This window comes from Mugil cephalus, chromosome 18, assembly GCF_022458985.1.
Source record: "Mugil cephalus isolate CIBA_MC_2020 chromosome 18, CIBA_Mcephalus_1.1, whole genome shotgun sequence".
Lineage (NCBI taxonomy): Eukaryota > Metazoa > Chordata > Actinopteri > Mugiliformes > Mugilidae > Mugil > Mugil cephalus.
The window spans coordinates 6,777,447-6,792,224 of NC_061787.1; the positions used below are offsets into that span (position 1 = coordinate 6,777,447).

Sequence of the window (14,778 nt, forward strand, 5' to 3'; positions counted from 1 at the left end):
ATCCTCCAGTTGGCATCAAATACAAATGTCTTCTTATAAACTTTAATTATCAATTTTCTATTTACAAATACATACATAATCTAACAATTCTGATATGAAACATTGGTATTTACAAAATAGCTCTTGGAAAACAAAACAATTCTGTACAGTACAACCTGATAAGTTAGTAAATTACATTAGTAGGTAACTGTGCAGAAGGTTTCTTAATGACCCAGAATACACTGAATTCAAGTTCTAAACCTAAATTTGATTTAGTTTCACTACCAAACCGTCGGCTCAACCAACATTTCAACGAAGAGCTCCAGAGGGGTCACGTTTCCGTGTTCCCGTAAAATTCGAAATATTACAAATTATATCTGACATCGTACATATGCCAAAGAGAACGTATATGAGATTGAAATTGTGGGAACGTGTAAACATCCATTCAGCAGGCGCTTCGCCACCACTTTCTGAGCTTGTTCCACATAAAAAAGCAACAGCACAGTTCAAATGGAAAATTGGATTCTTTGCTCCAGACCGCCGGTTCGCTGTAGCAGTCTGCAGGCTGCAGGAGGAAGTTCCCTCAGACGGCCGAGCTGCCGTCGTGGCCCAGAATGTGGCTGATGTTGTGGGCGGGACGAATCGGCTGCTTGCCAGAGTCGGCGGACGACGTGTTGGAGAGGGACAGCAGGGGAGACATCGGCATGGCCGAGCCGTCCGTGGGCATGCCCGTGGCGATCTCGGGGAACAGGGAGGTGAGGCTGAAGTTGGATATGTGAGGGGTGATTCCAGAGGAGTTGGCAATGGGCACTGGGGGCATATCGGGAAGCAGGGGGAAACTGGCCTGGCCAAAACCCACAGGGCGAGGTGGGGAGAGGATGGAGCCAAAGCGGTTGTTGAGAGGGGGAGCGCTGCCCTTGTCGGCACTCGGGCTTGTAAACATTGGGTTGGGGAAGTACTGGAGGGTGACATCACTGGGAAGGCTGGGGTGAGCTGCAGGAGAATAGGAGGGATAGAAGGAGGGCAAAGTGCTTTGTGACTCTACGGGGAGGAGGGACGGAGTACGTGAGGCGCTGGGCTGGCTGACCGGAGGGATGAACGTAGAGTTTGCATTGATGGGAGGAGGAGGATTCATCCCTCCATCTGGAATGAAGGGGAAACCGAAGTTCTGCGTGAGGTGTTGGTCAGGAACCAGGTTGTTGTCGCTGGGAACCTGAGCGCTATCCGCCATGAAGCGCACGATGGTGCTGCGCCGTGCCTCTCCTCCAGATTGCGGTCGACCTAGCAGCACCCCTCCTCCAGGGGGCAGCGGCAGGTGGCCCTCGGGCTCGAAGGGGTTGCCCGGTCGCAGCGCGCCCGATCGAGGTCGGTCGCCGGGCCTCAGTTTGGCGGGCTGAGTGTCACGGGCAATGTGGCGGGAGTGCTGGCTGACAGCAGTGGGCGGTCTGGAGGGGGCGGAGGACCGACCCGGCTCAGAGCTGCTGTGTGGGGTTGGAGGGTGGGGGAGACCTGCTCGCACACCTGGGCCCGCGTGCATATTACTACTGACCTGAGAAATGTGGCCCTTGTTGCCCTCTCCGAGGCGCATAGCTGGGGCCTTGTGGGTTTGAGGCACGCTGGGGCTGGAGGCCTTGGCCTGGATGTCTCCCGCAGAGCTTCCGGGAACACAGCTGTACTCCATGCTGACAGGGGGGCAGCACTGCACCGCTCGCTGATGGTTGCTCTGCTCAGGGAGGTGGGGGGAGAGGAGGCTCTGCGTGAAGCTCTGTTCTCGTGGCAGCGTTGGTCCAACCTGCACTCCCTGAGAGCCAGGATGAACTCCGCTGTAACCAACGCGATTCCTGCCGTCTGCCGGGGGGCCGACGCCCATCCTGAACCCTCCCTGCTGCTGCTGCTGCTGCGGCGGCTGACCCTGAGGGCCCCTCTGGGAGGGGGGAACCGACTTCGGAGCCATGTCGCTCCCACGAGAGACTTGAGCCTCGAAACCGCTGAGATGGTGCGCGCCCCCTCCTCCACCACCACCACCACCCATGGCCTTGAAGGGGGGGCATTCTGAGACGCGCTGAACGTCGGTGGCTCCCGGATGGTCTGAAGGCAGGCGGCTCTGTGGGTTGTGCGCGATGTTGGCCTTCCCCCGTGACGTGTCCAGGTAACCGCGAAGGTCCGGCTGCTCCTGAGCGGCACCGCGACCGGGCTGAAGGTGGAGGCCCATGCGCTGCTGCTGCTCGCCGCTCGTGGAGCTTTTGCCGATGAGCGCCTCGGCGGAGTAGTTGGAGACGCGGTGGCGCTCCTGGCGAGACGGAGCGCAGGCCAGGTCGGACGACCGGGACACCGGATTGCTGGGAGGGGAAATGAGCTGCTGCTCCATAGTCCGAGAGCTCATCATCCTCTGCATAGCACTGTGGTCCTGACCAGCCTGAGGGAGAAATAAATATACAGAAAAAATGATATTAATCTGTGCTTTTAGCTAGATAACCATAAACTAATGAGACGGATATGGTGTCAAAACCAGGAGCGATGCTTTATGCATCCCAATGCACGAGCTAAGCATTCTTTCCTGACAGCTCTCAGACATTTATAGACGGTATAAATCAAAGACTGACAAGTGGTAAGATATTACAATAACTGAACTGCATTTCACAACCTTTAATTATCATTCCTGTGTCTGCACTGCAGCTTTAGGGAGCAGGACTGACAAAATAACTGCAGTGCAATTTCTTTGTCATGGTCATGTGGTACAGGTCAACTGGGTCTATCTAAGCAATGTAAGTGTAAAAGGCTGACAACAAGAATCCGTTCACCAGTGCCTGTGTTTTTACACTGTTACTCAAGTCATCACTCCTGTGATTGTTGTTATTTGTGTGTTATCTGTGGACGTGCGCTGTTGCCTTTCTTGGCCTGGTCACTGAACGACGTCTTTATTTATCTGGCTAAATAAAGATGAAATAAAAAAAAAGTGGGAACACGTGGCCACAGAAGAGGCAAATGTGAAATGTTTAGATATGATAAGGTGGGTAAAACAAAATATAGAATATAGAGATACTGAGTTTGATTAGATTTTGTTGGCTGTTTTAACACTCGTAAGTTACTGGTGTTTTTACATACACATTGTGACAACCAAGGTATTTGGCAGGTTACTACAGCTGAAAAACAAACGATGGTCTGCCCACTACTAAAAATGCATCTACACTTTATTTTGGGTCACTAATAATGTGTGACACCAACCTTGAGGTGGTCCTGCTGGCCTAGGTGGCTGCTGTGATGGGCCCTGGATCCTGCTGCCTGGGCCTCGCAGCTCTTCTCCTGGTGTCTAAAGTGCTGCTGCTGAATCTGCTGCTGCAGATGCTGCTGGTGTCTGGAGTGGGAGCTCTGCTGTTGCTGCTGCAGTTGCTGCTGCTGCTGCTGCTGCTGTTGGTGTTGTTGATGCTGTGCCTGGGGAGGCTGCTGATGTGTCTGCTGTTGGTGCTGCTGGGGATGAGACTGTTGATGTTGTGTTGGCTGTTGATGCTGTTGTGATTGTTGGTGCGACTGTTGTGGATGCTGCTGGGACTGCTGCTGTGTGTGTTGTTGATGTTGTGTCTGTTGTTGTTGTTGTTGTTGATGTGAGTGCTGCTGCTGCTGCTGAACTCCAGACTTTTCCAAGTGATGCTGCTTCTGCTGCAAGCCAGCAGGTGATCCAGTCTGACTGACTCGGACAAGTCCACGCTTTTTCTGGACATGCTGCTGCTCTTGTTGTTGTTGTTGTTGTTGCTGCTGCTGCTGCTGCTGCTGCTGCTGCTGCAGCGCCCTCTGGTGTAGTGAGTGGCGCTGCGCAGGGTCCGGCTGTGTCAAGTGATGCTGCAAGTGATACAGATGGTGTCTCTGTTGCTCCTGCTGCTGCTGTTTCATGTAAAGGTTCCCTCCCAGGTGCTGACCAGACTGGGGGTGCTGTGGGTGACCCTGGGGCAGATGAAGAACTCCTGACTGGCTCTGCTCAGCTGGTCCTTGGCAGTGGCCATCTGAGGACCGAACTACCGGGCTCATGAAAGAGTTTGTGGAGAAGAGAGGACCTCCGCTGTCTGAATTAATCCTCGTCATGATGGCTGAGGAGGTGGATGGCAGCTGTCCCACCATCATCTGGCTGTGATCCGATGCTTTCACTTCCATGTGGCTAACAGTGTTAGCCGAAGGGGGACAAGGCTTAGGTCTTTTCCCAGTGTTTAACATGACTTCTTCCTGCGCTTGGCGCTTGGAGATGATCTTCACTTGTCGCTCACTCACACCAACTCCAGCCTGAGTCCTCATTAAAGCGGTCTTTAAAGGAGTGTACTCGTTTTGCTGGGCAGGTATTGAGATAATATTGTTTGACGGTTGCGATGTGTGAGTTGAGGTCCCCACTGGAGAGGGAACTGAGCCCTGTTGGCCGGTCAGACTAGGGGAGCCAGGGTAGGTCTGGTGGCTGGAGCTCGGCCTAATCAGGTTGTTGACACTGAGGCTTGCCACCGTCCCACTCTGGGACGAGCTCTGAGACTGGGGCTGAGACTGGGAGTAAGTAATGTTTTGTGGATGTCTGCTCCCATTGGGCCCACTGACAGACACCTCAACGGCAGCTTTAACTGTTCCTGAGTCCATGGGCTTAACCACTTTATTCTGCTGCCCAGCTAAGCTTCTTTCTTTACTCGTCGACACTTGAGGGGCTTTGGGGGGGTCCCATGTGGCTGTGGCGGGGTTAGTAGAAGTAGTGTTATCCCCAGAACAGCCTCCACTCCTCCTGCTGGGGCTGTCCTGTTCTAGTATGGCCAAAGCCAGCATTTCTGCCTGCTCGGACGTGAATGTAAATGATCCAAAGGAGCTAGATGACGCGGCAATACTGTGGCCCTGGGGAAGCATGGATGCTACGGAGAACCCTCTGCCACCACCGGCTCCTGTGGACATGGGAGAATCGGTCTGTCTAGTGGACGTCATAGAGTGCTCTATTGTTTGATCATCTAAGTTTGTGTAGAGCTGTTGAGACACTGTGTAGTCCTTCCTGGAGGGAGCACCTGAAGTCACTGCCACCAAGTCCTCTTTCTCCGGTGCCGTTGAATGCATCTCCTCCTGAGCCTCTCGGTCTGTTCTAGGAGCCTGGGGTGGTTTGACTTCAGCGGGATGGCATGAAGAGGGGTTGGGCATATTCACATTAGTCTGTTGTGGTGGTGCTCTGGGAGTAGTGCTTCTTTTCCTAAACTCTGAGCTTGTCGTAGATGCTGTAACAGAACTGTGGACAGTGGAAAAGACTGGTGTGGGTGATAACAGTGCCACACTTGTGGACACGGAGGATGAAGAGGTGAGCTCAGACTCCGGTTTATTGCAAGGCAGAGGTTCCTGGGTATTAGATCCCCTGGATACACATGGTGACGTTGACTGGATAGTCCTATTTAAAGGAACTGGCGTGGTTGATGTGATACTGCTGGTGCAGACCGAAGTCAAACACGCAGTAGAAACTGTCGAAGAAGTGTACATAGTTTCAGGGGCATCTGTAGAACTGACCGAAGGTCTGTTCTGTCTAGAAACAGCCATGGTAGCAGCTGACTTACTTTGTGGTGTGCTAGTTGAAGTACTGGAAGTTGGCTGTTTAACCTCTGAAACTGAGAGTTTATTTACAGTTGAACTGTGGCCAGAAACCGCAGCTGGTTTAGTCTCAATGGCCAAGTCTGTCCTAACTGACGGCTTGACCAGTGTTGTAGTAACAGCTGTAACTGCAGTTGTGATGCTACTAGTGTTACTATGACTTGATATCGAATCACTCTGAGATGAACTGACAGAGCTTTTATCCTGTTGAAGGGACTGACAAAATATGGTTGGCTCACTAGATGAACTACACACTATCATTTTCTGTGTGTTCTGGGCTGAGGTGACACTGCCTACAGCTTCCCTGCTGACTGTAGCAACAACCGTGGTACAAGTGGGTTGAATGTCTGTGACTTTGCCAGGTGAGGACAGTAAAGCTTCGGATTCTGTCACTTGAACTGTCTGGATATCTCCTGCCACAGGATTAGTGGAAGGAGCAACAGCAGGTTGTGCCCGACCAAGCTCCTTTTTCTTGGGAGGTTTAGTCCTTTTAGCTATTGCTCTCTTTGTAGTCAGGGTTGTACGAAGCCTCTTACCTGAAGGCTTAGGGGCATTAACCACCAGACCTGAAGTGACAGGGTTCACGCAAGGGACCTGTAGCTGGCGGGCAGGTAGCGCAAGAGTGCCTGCCGGGATGGAGGCTGGAGCAGGAGACTGATGGTGCTGTTTCTGCTGCAATACTGACAATTGAGTAGGTGGAGGCGGACAATTGCTCTGGCTAGAAATGGTAATAGGAAGGCCCTGAGAGATGCTCTGGTTGAGACTGCTAAGGGCGCCTAAACTGTTGAGGGCTACGTTGGTGGTTGGTTCTTCCGTGGTGGTGGGCTGGACTAGTTGGAGTGTGCTCTGACCACCCTGGGAATTGGCTTTGTCAGAGGTCTTCACAGGCTGCAGGGCAAACACCTGACCGTTCACAGTGATAGTCTGCGGGGTTGTAGGAACAGGTGGAGAAGAAGACGCCTGGGTGACCTGCAGAGCGTGGTTTACAGGTTGGACAGGGCGAGGAAGAATGTGTACCAGCTGTTTTCCCCCAACACTCTGTAAGGAGGTGGCAGATACTGAACTGCTGGTGGTGGGTATTTGAGTGGATACAGCGGGTACTGCAGTGGGCACAGCAGCAGGCACCATGCCAACCTGAGGATTCTGAGGAGCAGACGCAGGCTGATTCGGTGCCTGGATGATTACAATATGCTGACAAGGTGTCTGATTGGTTATTTCCTCCCTCACAACTGGCTGGGTAGGACAGGCACTGGCCTGCTGCAGGATGACAACACTCGGATTGTTTGTGTTCTGCGGTGCTGTTACTCCTGACGCTGTCGCTCCAGCTGGGTTGACCTGTAGCACCTGCATGGTCTGTAGGAGGGGCAGCATGGTGGCCTGTGGCTGGGGCACCAAGGTTTGCTGAGGCTGTGGCATAAGGGCAGTTGTGGGATGAGGAACCAATGATGCTGGCTGAAGAACAGCCGGTTGCGACTGTGACACGACGGTGGGATGGGCAATCACGGCCGGCTGTGGTACTATGGCTGACTGGGGAAGAACAGCAGGGGCTAGGACAGGCTGAGGCTGGGCTTGATTCAAGACGGCCGGCCGTAGCTGGGGTGGTCTTTGAACGGGCTGTGCATTAATGGGACCTGTGATGGGTGCCTGCTGTACGGGTACATGTGATTGCATCTGTATCTGAATGGGATGAACAGACGGTTTGCTGCCCATTGAACACACCGTCACCTGCTGGACGGCCTGTGCGGTGTTGTTGACCTCTGGTGTGGGGAGACTCTGGCACACTGGCTGCACTGTGTTCCCTGCCATCTGCAGCGTTGTCCACGTCGTCTGTGTGCTGCCTGCTGCCCCGGCTCTAAGAAGGGCTTGGTTGTTCGGGATAGCAGTGTAATTTACAGTCCTGACGGCAGAGTCCTGTGAAACCCAAGAGCAAACATCTGAGGCTATTGCTCTTGTTCCAGTTGGGGTAAATGTGGGGTGGATGGATACAGGCAGGGCAGGGCTTTCAGCGGGGATCTGTGAAGCTGATGTAGCCGCTATAGTGAGGGTCTGTGTTGGGGCGGTAGGCTGATTTTGCTGGGGCAAGGCTGTATTAGCAGCTGGGATCTGGAGGGTGATGTAAGACACAGAAGGTGGCAGAGCAGGGGCCGGAGCTGGTGTTTCAACCACACACTGCTCTATCATTTTCAAGCCTGGCGTTGACTGAGTGGATGCAGCAGCTGACCCAGGGAGAAGTGCAGGGGTAGAGGAAGAGGTATTAACTTGCAGCACGGCTCCATTAACCCTTAATCTGGAACTGGCCTCAGATGGTGGCTGAAGAATAAATGTTTCCGGGGGCTGTTTCCCTGGGCTAGCCTCCTTGCTTGCCGGGCCCACCACATTGCCATTGGAATAGATGATGATACCCTTCGGAAGCTGGTGAGTGGTAGCAACTTTTGCCACTTTGGCACAGCGCTGTTTGCCTTTCCAGTGGATAGTGGGGTCCTCTAAAAGGTTTATGTCATGGGCTTTGAGTAGCTCAATGTAGTGAGCACTCTCCCTCCTCAGCTCCTCTAGCTGACGCCGTAAACGCCGGATCTCCTCAGCTGTATAGACACATAAGCACACTTATTCACATTTCACCGACTCCAAGTACACATACCAAATGATCACACTATGTGCATAGTACAAATCTTCACCTTGGACTTTGTCTCCTCCTTCCAGAAGCATTGTATCGTTTTGCTTCTTCAGCTCAGTGATGTAGCGGAAAGCCTGATCCAATATCATGTTCTTACTCTATTAGATAAGAAAATAAGGTTTTGATATTAAAACACGCACTAACATGACATTATAAAAGTTAGAGGTTTGTTTCTTACCTGTTTAAGTGCCTGTGAACATGGCAGAAGATTACCAATGCGGTTGATCCCAGCGTTGATTTTCTCTTTTCTGTGTCTCTCGACTGAATAAAAATAGAATAAATTTCAGCGTCCAGTTAGATTTAGCGTGAACTCCCACCACAGCAAAATCTACATTCAAATATTAGCAAGGTTTGTACAGAACCGTGATAAGAAACGTTATTTCACCTGCATTGTGAGACTCTTTGTTTTTCTTCTTTCTGCAGAGAATGAGTGTTTTATTAGGACTATTCTGACATATTTTTCTTTAAGCTCATAACTCAGTTAAAACGGCAATAAAAAAAGCATTTGTTCTTACTTGGGCTTACGACCAGGTGTCTGAGTTTCAGTCATCTCTGGCATCCTGCGCCAAACAGTTGCCTTTATAATAAGGCACCAGTCAACACATTTAACAGCTGGACGTTAAATCCCTTCTGTGGAAGTCCTGCGAAAATAAATCATCCCAACAGAGTTTTCAATTACAACAAGGGCTTGTGCAAAAGCTGCATATACGCAATTAGCTGATAGTAATGTTGTCATATATTATTTTTTTCATAAAACACTAGATAACAGAACACTGCTATGCTCCACTAATCTTCTACTACTTCTCCTACAACTAGATGCTAACAGGCTAGTATAGATTAACCTAGCCTTTCAGCTAGTCTAAACTCATTTACCTACATATTACAGCATAATTACAGCCTGTTTAAGAAACTGAACCAGTGGTCGTTTGTCCTCGTTTAGGTCTGGATGACGTTATGAAATGATGATAATGATAATTATCTCGCCACTCATCAACCCGAGCAATTACCTCTTCAGCTAGTTTTCCCCTTAGCTCTTAGCTAATAGCCAGCTTAGCTTACCGTTACCGATATAATAATTAAGATAGTTAATTGCGGGCTCGTTCGCGTCGGTGCTCATAACGGAGGATGGTTTCCACCAACCTCTGGCCTCGGCATTTTGCAGACTCCTCGTTCCAGGAACAACTTTGAGATTGGGAGCTAACAGTTAGCTAGCAAAGCATTCAACTCAACTCATCTCTCAAAACAATCCGGATCCACCTAACCTGGTGCGCGAAGGGGCGGGGTCTCAGAGGCTGACACAGCCAATGGCGGCACAGATCTGGGAGGCTTTGGCCAATCAGGACGCGCATACGCAACAAGGGATGAAATCACAATTAAATCACATATTATATTATATAAATATCCAGTATCCATATATATATATATATATACATACTCCATTTGTGTTAATGTACATTATTGCACCTTATTATCATTCCTATGTATATACTGTATATTCTTCTGTCTCTATTTCTTCATTATATTTTTATTAGACAGTACTTACATTTTACTGTATTGTTTTTTTTCAATGTTAATGTCAATGTTATTTTATCTTTTATCTGTGGTTCTTAAGAGTGTTTGCACAACTAAGCAACTGTGACCAGGCAATTTTCTTTGTGGATCATTAAAGTCTAATAATAATAATAATAAAATTATAATAGTCCAGTTAGTTCCTGACAGGGAGACGTTGTATAGTCGTATGTCCTAACCTCCTCAGCCCGTATTCATAGTTGACCGTGTAAATGAAACAGTATACGACAAGTGGGAAGACATTTACTGCAAATAGTAATTCCTTTATTTAGACGTTAAAAAGTCTTACAATATAGAGCTCCAGAAAAGATAAAATTCTTCAAAGAAAGGAAAACATGCGTATACTACAGTGGAGAGGACACAACTCTCCTTGCATGCAGAGGGATCAGAGCTTCCTCTGGGTTATACACTGTGAAAGAGATCATACCAGGAACATCCAAACCAGCAGCTGAGCTTCCAAACCAGACAAAAGTGTAACAACAGAAGCTGACTGAGGCAGGAAGTATGAGAAGAACATTTTTTGAAAGATGGCTACATAAAGTGCCAAAGGTGTTTAAGGTAAGATGTCTCAAGACACTTCCACATGTTTAGAGACAAAAAATCCTCACGCACCTTCAGTAAACTACTGAAAATAATGCCCAAATTCAATTCCAAACAGCCAAATCTGTTATTAAGACATCCCTCACAAGACAATGTGTAGTGCCCCTTCTCTCAGACACATTCAATATAATAGTTTTAGTTTCCTCACTAATTAATATTTTTTAATATTTGTAGTAAACCCAGGAGAACCTCTGAACCATTTGCCATCTCAATGTGAAAAATAAAAATGATAGGACAGTTGAGGGGGAATTAAATTAACAGGCTGGAAAATAAAGTTATTCAGAAATTAAGAGTGGTGTCCACGTCCTCCCACCACCACAAAACCGTTCAGCTTTCCTCATGCCCGTAGTGAGGGGGAGACATTTCTGCTTTTACCCCTCTGGACTTAACAACCTGGTCAGGCTCATTTCCCATGAATCCCAGGGTTCAGGCAGTGAGTAATGAAGTTGCGTCTGATCCACATAACAACTCCAACTATCACTCCAAACTGACACAGCTGGGACCGTGTGTGTCGGTGATGGTCTTTCAAACACTTTTACCGCTTCAAACCAACTGTTTTCTTTTGCACAACTGAATAGATATGTCCCCTGTTAGCTTTAATAACCGCATAAAAACAACTCAAACACAAACAGTATGATTTGCAAACACAACACCCTCCCCCCTCCACCAAGTCTAAAACTGTCTGAAGTTGGCAACTTTGTTGATCGGAGCACTTTTTTTTTTTTTGAACTTTTAGTCGTTTTCAATTCACTGTATGAAGAAACGGGAGCAATAAAAGATGCAAAAAATCATAGGGGACCCCTTTGCAAAATAAATGCAGCAATTTTTTATACTTGAAATTTGTTTTCTCTTTTTAGCGTCCTTTGAAGAAAGTGTTGAATGTGTCGACCCTGGGGCTTTTGTCACAGTTCTGTTTCTGTGGAGGCGGGCACATATGTGCTCTTGCCAAACGCTGTGCCCCTACTCTGACTTCTGAAGCTCTCCGCTGGGGGGTGCACATGGACTGCGCAGGCTCTTCTGCAACACATGGGCATCTGCAGGCTCTATCCTCTTGTAGTAATTCTTTTTTGTCTCGATGATTTCAAAGCCAAACTTCTGGTAAAAGTCAATGGCTGACTCATTGCTGATCTGCACATGACTGCGGGGTGAAAAAAAAGAGAAGGTTGGTCAGATTTGGGCGTAGAAGTTCTGGTTTATGCGAGATCAATCAATAAAAAGGACACTTACAGGTAAATGTTGTCAAATGTGCCATCCTTCTCACAGATGTTTAGCACATGATTAAGCATCTTTGTACCTGAAGTAAAAGAAAACGGAAAGTAAGAAAAACAAAGCACATGCTTATAAGTTGCAGTGCCGCATCTTCTAGAGGCGTCCTTACCAATTCCAAGTCTACGGTAGGGTGCTAGACAGCCAAGTGTCATGATATACAGTCTCTTCTGGTTCTGAGAGTGGTCCACTCTGCAGCACACAGCTCCCACTGCAATGTCATTGAAGTATGCTGCAAGACAAAAAAAAAAAAAACGTAATAGTGAAACAACTCCAACAAACAAGGAGTAGTTACTTCCTTCATACCTATGAAGCAATGATTGTTTCACAGTAGAGGCCAGGGACGTTTATAGGTTGCAAAACATGTTCATTAGACCTGAAACTGTATGTGTTTTTGGACTATCAAATGCATGGAAATTAAACTGTTATTATTCATATATTCATGTGTGAAAATCCATCAATCCAGTCAATTACTTCTCCCCACTAATATCTCCCCATCACCAAAAAGAAATGTAATACAGTTTGTTTTTTCTGGTGAAGAAATCTACCGACGTTTTCCGGGTGTAAATTACATGAGCGATCGTTCTCACCTAGCTTTGCGAGCTCCCCGACTTCCAGCACATCTTTGTAAAACTTGTCGTTGTAGCTGACAGGGAAGATGACCTGGTTCAGGCGTTTCAGCTGCTTAATGTTGTGGGGCGTAACATCCCCCAGCTCGATCCGGCTACTGGAACAAGAGCAAAACGGTCAAATAACTGACAAAAGATCCACCGTCACATTCAAAATTATTTGACTCCAAAATGTCACAAAGATCAGTTGCATCTCTCATGCATTTGCTTTACTTGATTCATTAATTCAAGAGATGACAACAATTGATTTGAGAGGACAACTCAAATATGAAGATATTCTGGAGTACAAAAGGTCAGAGAGTTCAACTTGAGCTTTAGGAAACTGTCTCTATTCCAATCAATTAGTTGCAAAAACAATGTGACAATGTAATCAATAATTAAAACTACTTTTAGTGGCAGCCCAAGACAATCTCCTAAATTTAATCAAGTGGCCATCGATCTAGATTTAGGAGAAGCTGTAACATCGACCAACCGAAACCACAGAGTAGTGGGTTACCGTGTATTTCAGGGAACACAAGATATCTCATCTAAAATTACATTTTCAACACACCACACAAACATGGAGCTAATACATTTGAGACTCTTAAGGATAATTTAACAGAGGACACTAAGGCACTGCCTGCTAGAGTCAGTGTTACTTGAAATAACTTCAAGATCATCTGGAGATGTGGCCAGATTTGTGTCTCACCAAGTGACCCCAAACAGTGAGATAAATATAGGACAACTACACATCCAAAAACAGCTCTTGGTCACGTGTGTTGTTCGTCGGGATACACAGTAAAGACCGTGAAATCCCATCAGAAATAAACACTGTTTAACGCGGTTGGCCCACGTGTCACCTGAATACAAATGTGTTAGTCAAAAGTGAAGCATCTATCAGTGTGTTTCTCTGACAGATCAAGTTACAATGAGTAAACTGGCACAAACCCTGAAGTTGACGTCGGATGCAACATTAAAAACGACAACTTTTGACCAACATAAGCTGGATGTAACGACTACTCGACTTCGCGAAGCTGAGCGATACAGCAAACACAAAGTATCATCATCTGCCTACCGAGATTAGCTAAACTGGGTTTACTGACTCAGCTTCTCACTAGCAGCTAGCTGGTTAGCTTAGCATGGTCGAAACCCTAAAAGAACCGACAAGCGGATTAAAAGTTAATGACCACGTCCGCGGCAGAAATGTCCCAGTGCCGGTGCTGTCGTTTATATTTATTTGTCCTAAACATAAATAAAAGTATCTTATCGTGCTAGCTATGCTCGTCGTCTCCTCCCCTTGTAGAAAAAAAACACACAGACATGAAAAACTTTACTCGTGCTAAGCTACATATTCGTGACCCAAAATCTTACACTCACCCTTTCATTTTAAACAGATATTATCCCTTATTTTCGATGAGGCTAAACTTTAGAGTTGTTTTGGGGTAAAAAGTAAGGATTTAGACAGAGTTGGGGTCGGGGATGCCTCCCGTTTTACCCTCCACATGTAGCTAGTTGCGATGGTTGCAGTTAGCTTAGCTTAGCCGCCACACTCCTGTCAACTCTGACCCTGGCGCCTGCGCAGAACGCACCAGTGCGCTGGGACATTTTTACCTGGATTTTGACTCAAAGGTTATATTCAAATCTTACAGCAGAGGAGTCACTCATATTAGTTTGGAGGGCCACATACAGGGCAATTTTATTTAATATAATAGCATAATAACCATAACATAAGTAACGACAACTCCAGATTTTCTCCCATTTGTTTTAGTGCAAAGAAGAACAAGTACATTAGGAGAATGTTAACATGATTAAACTATCATTAAAAAATGTAATTACAATTTCGTTGCTGTCTGCTGTTTGGTCTTGGGTTTCAGTGTTGTGTTCTGTCCATTTCTTTTACTAAAACAGTGGACAAAGGCCAGTAAGATCTGGACCAGTCTTCCATTCTACATAAAGGACAAGCTTCTGTCTGAATAGATGTTCGTTTACGTGCACTGTCAGTATCAAATAAATAAATAGTGCTAACATATACTATACAGTTACATTAGTCGTCAACTCTGAAAAAAAAAACATTTATAATTTAGCAATCTGTCAATTACAACTAACTGCAGAAAGGGGGAGTGATTTTACTCAGGGTAACAAATACCAGTTTCAATATTACAGCTACTTTCAGTTTTGGAACAGTTTTGATTTGAAGATACAATTTTCTAATGTCTCCTGAATTTAAAATTAAGTATAAACCTCGCTTCACATCCGTAACAAGAGCCCATGTCATTTCTCCTTTTATTATTGGATATTATTATATTATATTATATGAATAAATTATTGGATGTTTAACGCGTGTTCACATTTCTATCGACATTCATATTATTTCTTTCTTTTTTTTAAATTATTTATTTTAGAAACAGAGACCTTGATGATTCATTAAATGATGGCATATTGCGATAGCGCCTCCATTTTGGTTCAACGGTTGCTGCAAAGATATTTAACAAC

The 14,778-nt window shown here is 46.8% G+C and overlaps 2 protein-coding genes across 3 annotated transcripts; both read right to left on the minus strand.

Moving 5' to 3' along the window:
* Positions 1-4: 4 nt before the first annotated feature.
* Positions 5-9,505, minus strand: LOC124995564 (basic helix-loop-helix domain-containing protein USF3). The gene is made up of 7 exons (XM_047568023.1): positions 9,383-9,505; positions 8,758-8,883; positions 8,628-8,659; positions 8,421-8,503; positions 8,244-8,340; positions 3,205-8,150; positions 5-2,395 (listed from the first exon to the last, which is right to left on the minus strand). The coding sequence occupies exons 2-7, from the start codon at positions 8,799-8,801 to the stop codon at positions 563-565; spliced, it is 7,035 nt and encodes a 2,344-aa protein (XP_047423979.1). The 5' UTR covers positions 8,802-8,883; positions 9,383-9,505; the 3' UTR covers positions 5-562.
* Positions 9,506-10,049: 544 nt separating this feature from the next.
* On the minus strand, positions 10,050-13,859 carry naa50 (N-alpha-acetyltransferase 50, NatE catalytic subunit). 2 transcript variants are annotated; one of them, XM_047568467.1, is made up of 5 exons: positions 13,663-13,859; positions 12,268-12,401; positions 11,790-11,909; positions 11,639-11,705; positions 10,050-11,549 (listed from the first exon to the last, which is right to left on the minus strand). In XM_047568467.1, the coding sequence occupies exons 1-5, from the start codon at positions 13,668-13,670 to the stop codon at positions 11,372-11,374; spliced, it is 507 nt and encodes a 168-aa protein (XP_047424423.1). In that variant the 5' UTR covers positions 13,671-13,859; the 3' UTR covers positions 10,050-11,371. The 2 variants fall into 2 exon arrangements, with proteins under 2 accessions (XP_047424423.1, XP_047424422.1); XM_047568466.1 differs by having other exon boundaries at positions 12,268-12,404; positions 13,663-13,858.
* Positions 13,860-14,778: the final 919 nt, after the last annotated feature.